The sequence below is a fragment of the Morchella importuna genome (genome assembly GCF_003444635.1).
Source record: "Morchella importuna strain M04M26 chromosome Unknown Morimp01GS005, whole genome shotgun sequence".
In the NCBI taxonomy this organism is placed as follows: Eukaryota; Fungi; Ascomycota; class Pezizomycetes; order Pezizales; family Morchellaceae; genus Morchella; species Morchella importuna.
This window is the reverse complement of record NW_025763402.1, coordinates 975,818-993,073: the sequence shown is the minus strand read 5'-3', so window position 1 is coordinate 993,073 and position 17,256 is coordinate 975,818. Positions and strand designations below refer to the sequence as shown.

The window sequence follows — 17,256 nt, the reverse complement described above, 5'->3', positions numbered from 1 at the left end:
TATCACTCTCCCTCAAGGAAAGGATCATCACGCCAGTATCCCCCAAAAGATTTTTTTGGTGCTCTCTAAGTCGACTTCCTCCCTAGTCGGATTTATGCAGAAGAACCGTCGTGAACATTTTGATCGACACACAATTGAAGGCCCGAGATCTCCGAGATTCCGGAGGAATATCCAGTCCAATCCAATCATGTACCGGCATCTGATTTTACCTTCTGCCCCCACCTTCCTCTGCCATTTCTTAATTTCCACCACCCTGGGGATCTTTCTGTAAACGCCACAATGCTGCATTGATCGATAGCGAGGAATATAGTAACTCACTGACCCAGGTCAATTCCTTTTGGCGACTTAGGTAACAGTGAGTGGGGGTCCTATCAAGCGTACACACTTGGGAGTACGTACGCTTTTTCTTTTAAAAAAGAAATTCTGTGTTGGCACCAAGACAACTTGGATCATGCAGTAACATTTCGCCTATTACTCTACCAATTTAATGACTTTCCTTGGCCAACACTCCCATATGTATTGCGTTTCTGTCAAGGAGGCTATGCCGTGCATGTCGACCAACTCGAAGTCGTCTTTGCCAGCGAAGAAGGCATGGAATGTAAGAGGTCGGGAGAGGTCAAGTCAACAATTTAGTCCTCTGACTATCACGCCTGGCATTAGTAGATAATTACCGGGGGTAGCAACTGAGTACGTATACACACTTGTCTCGGCTATTTCCCAAATGTCATTACACCTTCCTCTGTAGTATTTGAACGCGTTACCGACTTTGAAGCTTCTCTTCATTGGCCAGGTGTCCCGAACCTTTTCTTTTATTAGTTACCGTACGGCTGGTTTTCAGATTAGAAGTTTATAAGAATGGTAAGCTTTAGAGAGCGAAAGAGAGGGCGGGTGTCGATCGGATCGAGACTCTGAGCTGAATGTAGTAATCAGATATTGGAGTTGTAAACGAGATATTTGTGATCTAAAATCTGGCTTGTTTTATTATTTGTGTTAGACTCGACACATAATAACATCATCTTCACGACATGCATATCTGTGCCCAGAGATTGAAAGTGGTGAATGGCTGACCACGAGTCAGTATATAGCAACTCGTGTGTGCAGTAAAATTCAGCTCCTGCATCGAGTACCAATAACGAAGAATAGTGGCGGCATTGTGCGTCCCATGAAAAATATTCTTGTTTATCTGGCCTTGGAAATAATTTTCCTCAATATTTACTACCGCCACACGATAGAATCTTTGCACGAATAGACCAGCTATGATTCTAAGAACTTTATTGGCGCGTATCGACTCCTTATCAAGGCTGGAGTGTCAGTGCGAGGGGCCAAGTTCCTAATATATTCCCATCAATATAGCTAGAGCACACACATTCACTCACTCAGGTATGTGCTATGACGAGACCAATCGGCGATTGGTTTCTCTCTTAAATATGATACTGCCACTTCCGGAACCGCGCAGCCCGCAGGGACAGAACCAGAACCAGAATCTCGGGATTCTCTAGAATTAGAGTAGTCTCGATGTTGACCGAGATATTATTAAGTATGATAGGTATGGTAGGTATGTGTATTTGCTCTTCTTCTCGGTAGCGGTGTACGGATAAAATCTAAGGGGACGTCTATATATATTCAGTAAACGGTCCGTAATTAAATCTATCCAGTCATATTTAAGAGTGCGTGTATACGGGCCGACGGGCCCTAAGTAAATGTAAAAGAGAAAGGATCGACATATAGGAAAACTATTTTTACAAGGAAAGTAGGAGGCTAACCTAAAAATTTTAGTTGGCATAAGAACAATGTTGGCCAAATAAAAGTATTTCGTTGACTGAGGTGAAATTTGACTGAAGGGCAGAGAGCTCGTCGAGGGCCCACATACATTTAGTGTGTTCCTATTCCTTTTGAAAGCGATCCCAAGGAATGTGCTCGTCTTGCATCATGTTTTGAGCCCAAACTCGTAATATTTGTTCCTATAGGCCGCAACCTTTATGTGAGTGATAGGCTATGATCGACATTCGTTTTAGTGCCTGCACTCGGACGATAATTTTCTCAATTTAATGTGCATGTTTTCTGAATACCCCCCGATTCTTTGAAGCAGAGGTCGCGGGATCGAGGACGCGACAAACAAGCCGTGCAATCTTTCCCAACTCTAGCCCTCTTTAGAATCTATCTTTTAAACAGTACCTATAGCATAACACCCCCGAAACCACCGCGAGAAGCAACAGCTTGAAGCACCGTTTCTGTTCTGTGCGACGTTTCGATGCAGGTAGTATATAAATAGCTAGATCTATAGAGATGAGTAATTCTGATGACTCAAGTTTGATAAAAAGCATTGTTGAAATGATAGTAAGTGTTGAATTCGATGAAAACAATCTCGTTCTTATTCTCATGGGGAGCACCAGTGCTCGTAGTCATTCTTCCTAGGATTCAAAAGACCATCAGCCCCTAACCTAGTAAGGAGTTTCTACTGATGCTCGGAGATCAAGGGCTCTGTGATTCAGTTCATCATCCGCTAAATCCACAATTTCCATTATAATCGACCTTCATGCCTGGATAGAAACCAAAGAATCCCCCCCCCCTTTTTCTTTTTTTCTCTTTCTCTTTTTTCTTTCTTTCTTTCTTTTTCTCTTTTCTTCCCTTTGCAAGATCTCCATCTCTGTGACTGATTTCCCATTCCAGCGACGAATCTTTATTGACAGTCGATAGAAAGGCTATAGATAGAAAGATCTAGAGTATGTACGCCCCTGGCTTTTGTGATGCTGATTTCCTTTCCAACGAAGCTTGTGGCCAATAAAGTATCGATAAATTTGCTCTGTTCGGACGGACGTCAATACCATGGTGTAGGAAGGTGTAAATCAACGTAGTATTTGAGTGTTCGGATGGCCAAAATTATTGGTTTTGATACCATGAATACATCACAAAATACCATGGTTTAACAAATACCTCTGAAGGTATTTATTTCCCGTTGCATCTCTCGTCTATTCATGCCTCTGCCTAATAATACCTCAGCTCCATCCGAACACTTTTGTCTTTGGCGAATACTTGGTTTTATCTCAAAGCATAATTCCATGCAACCGGATTTACCACAGTATTGAATACCACGCCCGTTCGAACAGAGCCTAAGCCGAGCCGACGCTAGAGAAGAAACGTGAAAGACATTGCAACTTCAGCTTAATATTCGCTTTGAACCTGGCGGTTTACAGCTGGTCTCTTGATATTAGGGGAACAGCCGTAAATTCTGTGGGGAGGCTGGAGGAGTAAAGTGTTGTAGGTGCACTGGTCAAAAGCCCTTTGAAGACCTAAAAAGTTCACCTGAAAACACTTATACACATCCTAGTCTCAGTTAGCACGCTTTCAAGCTTGGCCACATGTCACTAACAGGGTCAACAAACGTTTTGGTGAACGTTTTTTTGCTTTGTTTTGCACCTCAAGAGTCAAGAAGTCCGTGCCCTTGTGGGGTGGAAAATCTTTTTTCCACCAGCGGATGATCCGTACATACCCGTGACACGCCTGTCAATCGTTTCGGTTGGCGTAACCACGCTCCACGCTATGCCGTTATGGGCGGCGCAGTTCGAATGACGCAATTTGTCGTTTGTTTCTCCTTCCTTTCTTTTTTTCCGTTGAGTTGTGTGTTGTGTGGATTCTTGGGGGGCGATGGGCATGGAGCAAGGCAAAGGAGTGCTTGTATTAAGTGCGGAATGCGCAAGGTCTGGAATTTGCGCGCAGTTTTCGGCTTGGGGGTTCTTCGCAGCACAGCAGTAGGTACAGTTATGTAGTTGTTGGAGCGTAGGTACAGACACTACGTAACATATCGTAACATAACGCTCCAAGCTAAAAATAGGGATGCTATACAATTGTACAACTAATTGCCTGAACAAGACATGGAAATAACCTCCAAGAACAACTATTCTCATTTCCTCTGAGAAGATTGTAAAGTACCAAGTTAGTGAGTAAAAGAAAGCTCCATAATTATAATAATTGACAAGGAGTCTTGGCGTTGCGGAACATTTTTGTGGCAGCCAGCTGCGACGCCACTCGCCGCATCGACTCGCCCACTTCAAACACCGCGTCCGCCGCCCATCACGGTGTAATACTGTGCAGTCAGCCTTTGCCCACCTACGACGGTACACAAGACGACAACGACTACTCAACCACCACCACCATCACTACCACCACCACCACCACCACCACCACCAACTCCCCGCCGCCGCCCGAAAACAGCACACTCGCGCACCTCATCTCATCGCCCGCTTTGACACTCTGCTGCACCAAGCTGTGGATCCCACAACCCCACAACCCCTCCCCCACTTCAAGATAACTAGCATATAAATAATATAAAGATAAACCTCGTCGGTATGTACGCACATACACTTTTCTTATCCCTTATCGTCATTCACTACCTCGTGGTACTCATTTGATGTCGCCGTGCTTCTGCTATTGCTGCCGATATCGGTGCTACTGCACTTGGTCTGCATCCCTTCGCATAAAGTGGCAACGTTATCGACTTATCCTGGCTATGAATTGAATGTCACGAGTTATGCAAAGCCCACTAACCCATGCACTACGACTACAGAGACACACGTTGAGCCCCCCAAGAAGCATCAACTTCTTCCCCTCCCCTCTCCCATCAATAGGCAAAGGTTGCGTACCTGCGATGCCACCTTCGACTAACCGTCGGACTCGGGCTCGGCGCGCCGGTTCTACGCCAGATCATGAAATGCCAGATTCTTCTCCATCGCGACCGCGGAACAAGAGACGCAAGGTATTCACTTTCATTACCCCACGTTTCAACCTGCCGATCAAACTAGACGGATCATCATGATCTTCATCCTCAAACAAACAAAATACCTGTAACCTGGTGTGAGACAATGATTATGACGTACTGGTTCATATTGACTGACAATCTACCCATAGGTTCAGGAACCGCAAGAGATCCAGGAAACCACCCCTCTCTTACAAACCGACCATGTGAATGCCGTTATTGCATCTTTAGCGATGCCAGATCCCAATCCAATGGTGGCTCTCCAATACGCCAATGATGAGAACTTCCGCCAAAATACTCAAGGAATAACTGCGTACGCAAAAGTTGCTGGTGCTACGTGGACCTACTATGTAAAGGAATTGGTTATCCGCATTGGCCGTCCGCCAGATGTTCGTGCCATCGGTGCTGGCGCCGCTGGGTCACCTACACCCCCCCCTCATGCGAAACCTGATGAGGTTGTCCATATCGACTTGGGACCAAGCAAGTTGGTATCAAGAAACCACGCTACAATTAGCTATGATCAAAACGGATATAGCTGGCGATTGCAAGTAATTGGAAGGAATGGACTTAAAGTGGATGACGAGTGTTACAAAAAGGACTCGACGATAGTACTCCGCAGTGGAAATATCATCGAAATTGGTGGTGTGCAGATGATGTTTGTTCTTCCGGACACTGCTATCAATATCGCCCCATCAGTTCTCCGTCGTTTAAAAGTGTTGCAATTCCCCCTCGAGGACGATCCAACACCCCTTCCAACACAGACAGGTGAATCCTGTTATGACACTTCAGCTTTATCTTCTTCCCAAAATGCTAGACCTTCATCATCCCAGCTGGTCTTGCCGTCAATTTCGACTGATCCAGTCTCGATGCCTGATGTTGCGGTCAAGCGGGAGAATATTCCATCATACCATCGCGGCCTTGTTCTCGAGAGTACTGAAGATGTCGATTATGCAAGTGACGCGATGAAAGATGTTAAGCCGCCCTTTAGTTATGCTTTAATGATTGCACAAGCGATCCTCTCAAGTGAGGGGGAACAATTGACTTTGTCGAGTATTTACCACCATATTCAGGATAAGTATGCATTTTATCGTCATTCAAATACGGGTTGGCAGGTAAGTTATATCATATCCCCAATAAAGTTAGCGTACTAAATATAATTATATAGAATTCAATTCGTCATAATCTATCACTCAACAAAGCCTTTAGGAAAATCCCTCGTCGTACCGATGAGCCGGGCAAAGGGATGAAATGGGAGCTTCTCCCAGAACATCGTGATGAATATATAAAGAAGCTCCAAAAACCACCTAAAGCTGGGCCTGGTCGCCAGAATTCTGTTCCAAATTCACCATCCTCTCCTAAACCCAATCTAAATGTAAAGACCGCCTCGTCGCAATTGCAGCAATCAATAGGGCAGCCGCCTGCCCAGAGTTCCTCCCAAGGATTGAGACTTGAAGACTCCCAGGATCTTAATATGAAGTACCCCACTATCAAACGATCTCCACGATCTGTCACGCCTCCGCCCATCACCTCATATCGTGTTGCACCACTTGAGGCGTATACCCCCGATCGTGGGTCCAGGCTGCCAACTCTTCCGGCTCTTCGCAGTCTTGATAAGCCACTAGTTGACACCAAAGACTCACATCATGCCCGCCGTGCAAGTCTTATACAGCCCGCAAACATAAACGAGATGATTTCATCAGTGCAAAACCATCATCATCATGATTCACCAGTTCGCGGGGACATCAATTATATACCACCTTCTCCATCACAAAACTCTCAATATGCCGATGATAATCCAGCAGTGACCGCTATGACTCCCGCACCTCAGAGGCAGCACCCACGTCTCGCACCGCCTTCTACTGGACAGCTTCCCAGTTCATACCTGCCCACGAGCTCTCCGGCGCCGTTCTGGAAGTATATACATTTCGGGTCGACGCCAGCTAAACCCAGCGACTATAGTCCTCTGAAGGACCTGCACAGTTCCTCGCCGCCGCCTGCTGTTGGGCGGGATGATAAGGAGCATCGTGTTAGGGAACTGGCAAGTCCGTTGAAGGAAAGGGGAAAAGGATTCCGGCTGGGAGCTGGACCCCAGCTTGTACCTGATTTGAGGGAAGAGGATGAAGATGAAGATGGCATGGGTGATCTGCACGGCATTGATTTGACACGGTATGTTGCGAGTCTTCGTATTTTTTGGCACAGACCCCGATGGATAGCAAAACTGATCAGTGGGATATTACGTACGTACAGAGGTTTTGAAAAGATTGGCAAATTCCACATGAACGGGCGAATAGCCGAGAGTGATTGGGGCGCATAGAAAACTGACAGATCTTAAATGATTTGTGGTGGCCTATATTGTTAAACGCATTAACAGTTGGTGTTCCTCGAGAGATCGTGAACATTTACCGCAATCGGGCATCGTAACAAAATATCCGGTGGATGTTCATTGCTTCTCGAGCCTCCCTACCCATTCTCACGGCTTAGCGGTTCATATAGCTATCCAAGGAAAGGCGTAGAAAACCGCTTTCTTACCTCCGCTCTTTCTTAGAGTTGGGGGATTATATATTTTTACTTATTCATGCCTATTTATGTAGGTTGTAGTTTGGTCCTTCCTTCTGAACATTTTCCTTCTTTATTCTGAGTAGGGTTGAATATGGCGTTATCATGCGGGGGGAATGGAAAAAAACAAAACGGGTTTGTTGTCTGTCATACCGTTCCAATTTTGTGCTGGTTTCTCTTCTAGTCGATTTCAAGTTAACTTATACCACTGTCCATTCCTTACCATGCCGCAGTTCTTTCCTTACTATACCACAGTTCTTTCCTTACTTACTTTCTTTTATATCTTTACTCGGTGGTAGGCTTTAACTATTGACCATATAGTCTCTGGTTCTTCTACTTACGCTTCCTTCTACTCAACCAGTTAACGATTGTATGGATAACCTTTGTTTCGGGGAATTTTTTGCCCCATGATCATTCTCTATCTTTTTATCGGTACCTACGGTTTGTTTTGGGGGTTTCAGGGGACCGGGGTTGCATGGGTATTGGGTCTTCTATCTTTTTGTCTTCTTTTTCTTGTCTGCCCGTGTATCTCTGGGGAAAAAAGGAAATGGAAAAGGAAAAATCCCAGGGGTTGCCTACCTCTGGCTGCCTCTGTTTGAGTTTCCGGGAGTGGGTGGGTAAAAGTTCCAGGGAACTCTACCGTCTCGTTTCAATCAATTCATCGTCTCGTCTCGTCCCGTCTCGTCTAGCAAGAAAAATAAAACAAAAAACGAATTCTTTAGTGAAGTATGTAAAAATAACAACCATGGGGTGCATATGCAGCGAATTTAGTGGGGTGGGGAGTTTTTCCGGATATGAGGAAATGGGGGGTGGGGATGCGAGATACGATGTAGAATGTATGTAGGATGTATGTAGAATGTATGTAGGCACAAAACAGAACATGCCCATGGTAGAGTATTTAGGTGGAGCAAGCAGATGGAAGTGATATGATGTGACCAGGAGCCTGGATGACGATGTGATATCAGCACTTGTCGTCTGTAGCTGTTGGTTCTGATTGGATCGAGGGAGAGCGGTTTTTTATTTTTTTTCGTCAAGATCATCTGGTTATCTAGATAGCATACAGTTTGTGCGATGTGACACAACTGCTTTTCTTCTGCTGAACGTCTGTTCTTGCCCCTTCCCTTGGTAGTTAATTACGCATATGTGTATATAGAAGGGATTAGAGCAGAGTGCTATGCATGATGGAAGGGCGACGAGTGAGTGGATTATGTACTCTACCTCACCTCGATATATCACCTCGATATATGCGTGTACCTGTCTGCTCTATCCACTGTCAAGATGGTCTTTGCACTTTGAGATGTGACCTCTCCCTACTAGAACCGTATGTATTTCCGCCCGGGCCAGCCGGGGGGCCACTTCAACACATCACCACTTACCACATCTACGCGCACCCCATATTTCTGGCTATTTGGTTTATCGACAAGTTAAAGGTTCATCCCATGTATGTAGATACCTACATAGACTCCGCACAGAAAGGAAAAAAAAAACCTGCGTTATTTCCCTCACCTCCCACCTCCGCCCCCCGGGCCGGGATAGTAATGATATCAATTGTTCTCCCCCATCCACCCGGCCCGATTGCAAATCGAACCGGAGGACTTTTAGATTAGCTCGTAGCGTGACAGGTAGTTAGGTACTTCTTTATCTCCGCCGGGGATAGGAGGAAGGGGGGGGGGGTGATTGTGGGTTGGAGTACCCCGGACGGACGGGCGGGTGGACATCGTGGAGTGAGAGAGGCCAGAGAATCGGGTCTGTGGTTTTTTGATATTTTATTTTTCCTTATTTTGGCTTGCTGGCTAGTGAGGGAGCTCGAGGTTGTTTGTCTATTTTGGAGCGGCCGGGTGAGGCTGATACTGATACCGCTGATGAGCGAGGGTGAGGGTGGGCGTGAGAGGATCATATCGATGGACCGCGGTCATAGAGTAGGTGAGGGCAGAGTTAGTCTGTGCTTTTTGCACGTGTAGTTCCAGTTCAGCCAGTGGAAGTTTCAGGGGGTCTGGCAATACCTATCATCTACCGTTCGGCGCAAGCACGGAGAAACAAGTGGGGGGGAGAGAGAGGGTTAAGAGGGGGGGGGGGGGGGGGTTGTGAATATTTGTGCGTGTGTCTCTGGATGTGTGTATCTGTGTGAAAGCTTAGACCACTGATCAGTCCAGTTCAGTGGGGGGAACAACTAGCTCTAGAATAGGAATTCCGGGCGCTTGTGGACTCTCAGATCTTCTCTCTCTACGACTACCTACATGGAAGTACTTACATCTTACTCTAGAACTAGAACAACCACCCCCCCACCCCCCCCCCCCCCCCCCCGGCTCCCTCTAAGACCGGGGAACTGGGGCCGGAATTACTCGCTGGTGGTAAGAAAACGTGGGTTATTTTTTGGTGTTGGTTGTGGGAGGTGGTGGTGGGGGATATTTTGGGGTGCTGTCTAGTGAGTGCGGGTGCGGGTTTGGCTGATGCTTGTGTTTTTAGTGAGTGGTTGTGGTCCAATTGTGGTTGTGGAGGAGGTGAAGTGCAAGACGATGGGGGGTGTGGCTACATGTGGTTAGGGAAGGGGGCGTGCGATGGGGACGGGCTGTGAATGCTTGATTTCAATCTGGCGCCGTCTGTCTCTCTCTCTCTCTGTTCTAGCTGGCTGGTACTCACTTACCTCACTGCCTGCGCATGCTGATCTGCTCTACTCTGTATCTACTTTGTAACGTAACCACAACGTTACGCTAGCCCCCAAAACCATATATCTGTATTTCCTACAGTCCTTCTCTACTCACCTACTTGTACCAGCTATGTACCACCCCCATTGTTGTATTCACCCCCCCCTTGCTGGTAGATTACGAAACGAAAACCACGGGTTAATACCTATATCACAATGGAATAATAAAAAGAGCCAGAAGCTAGAATAAAATTTACGAAATACCGCGGGGTTTATTTCAACCTAGCTATTATCTACCTATGGTACTTTTTACACACATACACGTGAAGAAGGGTTGGACGGCCGGCCGGCGCGGGTTGGGGGGGGGGGGGGTCGATGTTGCAATTAATATAATACCCAAATCCCGAAGGTCGGTTTCAGAGCCCGGAATCGATATCTCTGACAGACGCTTTGCTTTGCTTTGTTGATCTAGAGTAGGTAGACAGCCAACGTAGTTCCGGAAAATTACCTGGCGCGTGGGCGGCAATGTGAGACAAACACGGGGATGGTGTTGCGGATCATGGGGTATCACTCGTTACCAATATTTGCGTTGCTGGTTGATGTTGCTGTGTTGATCAAGAGATGCCAAATAATCGACACCGCCGTCACTCACGAAGAATGGCGAAACCGTGTCAACACGCACGTCTGGACACTTTGCCCTGGCTGGCATGTGGCCTTACATGTATTTTGTCCAACTGCCATCATAACTTCACTTCGGGCCTTTTCAGCCCTTCACTGCTCATCACCCTCACTCTGACTGATTGCCCTATCGCTGCACACCCGCAAAGCAGCACCTTGGGGGTGAACCTTTCTTTCCTTCTTTTCTGGGAAGGGGCGGAGGGGGGGACGGAATACCTTACCACACCACACCACATCACACCACACCTGATACGGAACCATCATGGCCAAGGGATTTGCTTTATTTCTTTCTTCAAGGCTCTCAAAAGCAATTATCTTTGGATTCCTTTCCTTTCTCTATCTCCCGATATTGCTACTGTGGATGATGATGTGATCGAGGAGGGGGGTGGTAACAATGAGATAGATACAAAAATCATGGATCATCATGGAACCAAAAAAAAATAGACCACTACCACCTATTCAAACTCCGAGTGATAACAGGTAATCTGAAAGCTACACAAGCTTATAAAAAAATGTAAACAAAAAAACAAAAAACCCACGCTCCCATAAGAAACGCCCCCCCTACTCCATAAAGATAAAATACACAATGATATGGTAAATAGTAGGCTAGCTAAAAAAAAAAAAAAAAAAATACACCAAAAACAAAACGCCTGCCCTGGTTTACATTTCACGACTCCATAAAGAAATATAAAAAAAAACAATGAGGAAGAAGGCGAGAGAGCCTACGCGGAAATACTGCCGCCGCTAGACTGGCACCGTATCCGTTTGGCCGCCGGATGGCTCGAGTGCTCGACGAGAAGGAGGTTACTGTCAGAACTCCGGCGCTTCAGGGAGAATGTCTTGTTGAATGGCGGCTGTGCCAGGATAATGCACGCGGTTGTTATCGCCGCACCCTTGGCTGCTGTTGTCGCCGCCGCCGCCGCCTTTGTATCAACAATCTTCTCGGCAATCTTCTCAGCAATCCTCCCCCCAGTCGACGTTGCGGTCACTGGCTCCACCTTTACCGCCGCATTCCTTCCAGTCTCTGACTCCGAGTCCGACTCTGACTCTGCATCTATTTCCATATTTCTCCTCGTTTCCTTCTTCTCCAACCTTTCTCGCTCTTCATCCTCCTCATCCTCCTCATCCTGCCTCACTAAACCTGTAACATCATCCTCAATCTCGTCTGCCCTAACCTCCAATTCATTTAATCTCCCCTCAAACTCAACCCCAATCCGTTCTGTGCCGCTCAAACGCTCTTCGGCTTCGTCCATCCGCTCCAGCAGCTCATCAACTTTCTCGTCGATACCGCGCAGCCCACATACAACCTCTTTCATCTCGGGCCCCGACCGTGACCGTGACTGCGAATCCCTCTTCAACTCTCGCTCCCGCTGTGCCTCGAGCTCCTGCTCTAGCCGCGATATCCGCTTCATCAGGTTTGCAACTGCGCCCATTGTTAACACGCTGCTCGGGCTGCTAGGTGCTGGAGGTGCTGGGGTTGGTGCTGGAGGGACTGTAGTAGTACTCTGCTGCTGTGTATTTGAGTGATAACAAGCGTGATGCCCACAAGCGCACAGGTCGGGTGTGTGCGGGTTTGGCCAGTAACTACGGCACTGGCAGCGCACTGATTGGGCCGCGTTGAAGACGAAAGGTGGGAGAGGGTCCGCGCAGTAGACAACAAAGCCGCAGTCACCAGTGGGAAGCATACGGCGTGGCATGTGGGTGATTGGGTAGGCCGGGAAGGGTGCGGGCACCGGTGCGCGGTGCGGCATGTGGTAATGGGGATTGATTGTATTTAGAGTGTTCATCTTTGCGGTGAGTATGTATTGTGAAGCTTAAGTGAAGTGAAGTAAAGTGCTAATGTGTTGCAGGTAGGTAGATATATGAGTATGTGAGATGAGGTAGGTATGGCAATGCGTATCCAGGTAGGTGGGTGGGTGGGTGGAGGCCAGTTCTTATATTTATCGATATGAGGTCGATATATATATATCCAAATACAGGATAATGGTATTATACTGACTCGACTGAATAACTGACTGACTGACTCGAGTTGGTATTTTGATGTAATATTTATCTCCTCGATCTCGGGTTCAGGCTCAGGGTTCCTTCCTCCGGGTATTTATCTTGGAACTCTAGGTCTTTATCTCCCTTGCTTTGGGCTGAGCAAACTGATAGATAGCGCCAACCAGGTCTTGAAAACCAAAAAACCAAAAAACAAGGGATGAGAGGCGGGGAGGGAGAGGGAGGTAAGATATAATAATACTTACTCTCCCTCTTTCCCCACCTACAATTACATTAGGATTGGATAGGATGGGAAGAAGTGGGGACCCCTTCTTAGATCACGGAAGATAGGCTAGGTAGGAAGGTAGGTGTGTAGTACTCTCGGAAAATGGTGGGTACTACCTACAGTTACAGCATCTGCCACCACCCTACACTCCATAGGGTACATACTACTCGCGGTAGGCATGAAGAACCTGAACATCGTTTTTCTGGTAACAACCACTTTGACCCCTGCTAGCGCGTTTTTATGTTCAGGTTCTTCATGCCTGCCGCGAGTACTACAGCATCATCTATCCTAGCGTGGGGAAAAATGTCACATACTCTATGTAGATGATGGTGGGCGACAAAATGCAAATCCCATAAGCCGAGAGTATGAATATTATCATCATGCAGTAGAAGCAAAGAAAAAGACCAGCCAGAACTGGACTGGACCCCCCCTCGGGCTGTTTATTTTCTTTTCCGCCTGCTATTCGGAATGTCGTAAAAGAATGTGGGAGTGACCCCCATGCGCACAACCACCCACCACCGTAACGGGATGACCCGTGGGGCGACCACAGAAAAGAGCAGTGAGAAAAAAAACAAGAACGAGACAGAAGCTCAGGATGGGGCTAGCTAAGGCAAGGGAGCGGCGAGAGTACATAGAGTACCTAGGAGGACTCATCCCACGTTAAAACCTGAGTTTGTCGGGCTCGACTTTTGCTTTTTTGCTTCCACTTCCTTTCTTCGCTGTGGGCTCGTCTCTCTACACAGTATCCAGACCCAACTAACTAGTTACATGTAACCTAACCCATTTCCCCAACCCGACACCCCAAATAACCAATCTCCAACCTGCCTAATGATGTAAACATCTCTGGCAGCCAAGAGGCGGGCCCGGGAAGGATCTCAGATTAGATCAAGTCGTTATGATCTCTCCTTCCCTCGATGCGTACGTACGTGGAAGGTTAGGTTACATAAGTTCGAGGTGAGTACCTACCTACATGAGAGAATACTCTAGGTACCTACATATACATACATAATGGTACTTGGGGGGGTGCGGTCTCCTTCCCTTTTCCCACAACTGCCGTATTGGATTGGCTGCGATAAGGGAAAAGAAAGATTGGGGGAGAGGTCCCCCATCCATGATCTCCCTCTTTCTCCACCCCCCCCCCCCCCCCCCCCTCTCTCTCTTCCGTTCCCTTCTCTCTTCATCCTGGCTGGATTCCTTTGTTCGGGAGGTGAGCAGGAAAAAAATATCCCGTAGGTAGAAGGAAAAGGAAAAACGGTGGTACATGGACTGTGCGAATCAACAGTTGCTAAGAGTACGAATCAACCTATGATCGACTGGCGCAACTACCACTATGGAAACAATTGGGTTACTTTTGGGATCACCAAATCAACCTCAATCTCAAATAGGTGCTTGTCTCTGCATGCCCCCTCCCCCCCTACAACACAATCCACAAGGAGTCCCTCCCAGTTCTCGCGTGGCCGCAGAAATGAATGCATGCAACCGAATGCTCGATTCAACAGAGTTGTCCCATCGTACATACGTACATGGGGAGCCCACTTTTAGAGTAGCATACCCGCCAGATACATCGTGGAGATTGATTGATTACTAAAACCGCACTGTAATTCTCCTAACGTATCGGCGTGTGCGCTGGTAGGCACCTAGATATGAGACCCCTAGAATCTTCGTTTCCGTCGTTGGATCTATCTTTCTCACCCCATATTCTTTTTTTCTTGGGGGGGGTGGCTCAAATAATAATTTATTTATTCACCAGTGGGTGGTTCGCCCGCTCCGCCAGTCGGCTTGCTGGGGAAAGTTTGGACCTTGCACCTCTAACTGAAAACGGTTACCGACTAGAATTGTTGTGTTGTGTGGGGGATCTTCAAGGGACGCCGTTGGATTAGTAGGGGGGAAAAAAATGGGGGTTGTTGACGTTGGAACCTTGTTAGGGTCCGGTCAGGGATGAGATTACGAGCAACGGGGAGAAAGTCGGAAGTTCTCAAAAGCGAGCTTCATGTCGACTTTCTAGAGCACGCGACTTGGTGGTTAGAAACGGCTATATACTCTATATTACTTGGAATAAGAGAAACGTGCAAAAAGAAACGTAGACGAAGGAAATGAAGGGTGTGCTTTGGGCAGGATCTGTGAAGGGGATGAAAATATGTGCCGTGGGATCTCGTACATTCTACTCACATAGAGCGCGATGAAGTTCCTTGAGTCTTTGTGTATCCAGCTTTGTCCTAGGTGAAAGACTGTAGTCATATCTTGGGCCAATTGGCTCGCGCATACACAGAAATGTCTCCGGGACGCATATGCAAACAACTGCTTGATCTCATTTGTCGAAATTATCGGCATCCAACTACTATTTGGATACATGTAGGTTATATTTTGGACAGAAATTATACCAAGTGTACCATTGCTTCGATCCTGTTCGTGTCAGATTGGAATTGGAATTAGAATAATGTTCACTCGGATACCCGGTCCTAGAATAAGGAGGAAAGAAGGACTCGGATAATTGTTTGGGGGTACCCTCACTTGCGTATGTGCGCTCTGCGATTCCCCGATCCTTGAGACCAGTGCGTGGGAGTTTAACGGGTTGCCACAGGGATAGAAACCAAATGGGGCATACCATCTTATCTTGAAGATAAATAGCCTGATCCTTAAACTACATGTACCCACAAGCAAACAACGGGTGTAAAACGGCGTGGGGCGCTGGACGAGGGGGGCCAATACAATGCAGAGATGTAGTACGAGTACGTATTTGTATGACGACCTCGACTGGTATAACCCCAATTCATCTGAATTCTGGCCAGCTCGTCGTCGGATTTCAATTGTCGCCCACCTTGGATCCGACTAGGAAGGAATCAATTAACACAAAACCTTAGATCTAGGACCGATATAGTTAGATGGGTGGCAGTTTAGAAGCCCCGATGACATCATCTTCAAACTACTCTATGTTAATTATTTCAGTTCCCGAACTGTCTAGCTGAATGATCATGGCAAATCATTAGAGATTCCGATATAAAGCAGTAGTCAGCGGGCACTTGACCTGTAGCTCTTCAGGGCAGAAAGAAAAGAAAATAGTAACATTAAACTTCGCCTGGCCACATGGTCTTTCCGTCCAGTTTAAAAGTCCGATCTAATCCGATCAGTACGATAAACACCCACCACACCCGATCTCTCGTCCAAGAGAAGGCGCAAGGGGTCCCATAATCCTCATTGTTGGATGTCTCGGTGGCTGCAAAGAAGGTACCTATCTCATACGCGCGAGAGATGGTCAAAGGGATGAAGGGAAGAAACATAGAAGCAAAAAAGAAAGAAGAAAGACCTGCACGTCAGCCGGCACACCTTCGAATTGTCCTCCCGTACCGTCCGTTCACCTCCTTTCGTACCGCGAGTTTCCCCCCCTCGCTTCCCTGTCCTTGCAAAAGAAATAGTCTTTATTTTCTTTTGCTTCCGCAAGAGTTTGGGGGTAGTGAAATGTCTAGAAAGGGTGAAGCTTTGTGCTAGTTGTCGGCTGGCTACCAACAGAAACCCGGCCTTTGTGACGTATTCATCCATTGGCCTCGGCTTGTGGGGTGACATGTTGGGCCGATGGGGTTACTACACGGCGAGTGATTTCGTGTGACTACCAGGTAACACCCCACTGTCGGCATTTATGTTGACCGCAATATACAGGTCTAGCCCACAGCCGTACTCGCCTCCGCTCCACCGGTATTTTCGAGCGGATAGATATCTAAAAAACATGACTATCTGAAATTAGAGGGTAGGAGTTGAATGAGCCGAGCCCTAACATAACCTGCGTTGGACATGATACTGCACAGACGCCCAACGGAGAGAGTTGTGAGAATTGCCAATGAACTTTACTATTCAAAAGCGTATCCCAACGGGATATAGCATGATCAGCTGTTCATGTAGAATGAACAGAGAGCAGAATTACTGGTTGGTTTTTCACGTTAGCATGTCATTCACGTATTATTTTTTTTTTTTTTGGGGGGGGGGGGGGCAGAAGAAAAAAGAAAGGAAAGGCAGGAAAGGAAAGGAAAGGAAAGGAAACATGTTTATTTGTTTGTCTGCCTACCTGACACCCCCCGCGGTTCATGTTCAAGAATCCCCATGCAATTGAACAAATCAAAGTATCTGCCGGCATGTAGCTGTAGGCTACATTCCTCTCATGAAGGATTGGCTTCTCAGGTACTGTTGATACTCCGACTCTCGGGGTTAACCTCGAGGAGCGGGTATGGATTAATTCTGATTGGAGTATTCCTCTGACAACTCTATGTTAGTAGATCGTTTGTGACACATACCCTTAACCAACCCTTCACAGTGTCCTACTCCACACGGTATACGCACCCCACCCCATCATCATTTGCTTTCTCTTCA

General features: G+C 47.0%; 3 protein-coding genes across 3 annotated transcripts; 1 reads left to right on the top strand and 2 right to left on the bottom strand.

Moving 5' to 3' along the window:
- Window positions 1–4,645: 4,645 nt before the first annotated feature.
- Window positions 4,646–7,067, top strand: LAJ45_02794 (uncharacterized protein; the record flags this gene model as incomplete). The annotated part of the gene is made up of 4 exons (XM_046112385.1): window positions 4,646–4,753; window positions 4,906–5,865; window positions 5,919–6,919; window positions 7,001–7,067. The coding sequence occupies 4 exons, from the start codon at window positions 4,646–4,648 to the stop codon at window positions 7,065–7,067; spliced, it is 2,136 nt and encodes a 711-aa protein (XP_045974511.1).
- Window positions 7,068–11,353: 4,286 nt separating this feature from the next.
- Window positions 11,354–12,418, bottom strand: LAJ45_02793 (uncharacterized protein; the record flags this gene model as incomplete). Its single annotated transcript, XM_046112384.1, has 1 exon — window positions 11,354–12,418. The coding sequence occupies one exon, from the start codon at window positions 12,416–12,418 to the stop codon at window positions 11,354–11,356; it is 1,065 nt and encodes a 354-aa protein (XP_045974510.1).
- A 2,423-nt stretch (window positions 12,419–14,841) lies between these two features.
- On the bottom strand, window positions 14,842–15,505 carry LAJ45_02792 (uncharacterized protein; the record flags this gene model as incomplete). Its single annotated transcript, XM_046112383.1, has 3 exons — window positions 14,842–14,898; window positions 15,067–15,300; window positions 15,503–15,505. The coding sequence occupies 3 exons, from the start codon at window positions 15,503–15,505 to the stop codon at window positions 14,842–14,844; spliced, it is 294 nt and encodes a 97-aa protein (XP_045974509.1).
- Between the last annotated feature and the right edge of the window lie 1,751 nt (window positions 15,506–17,256).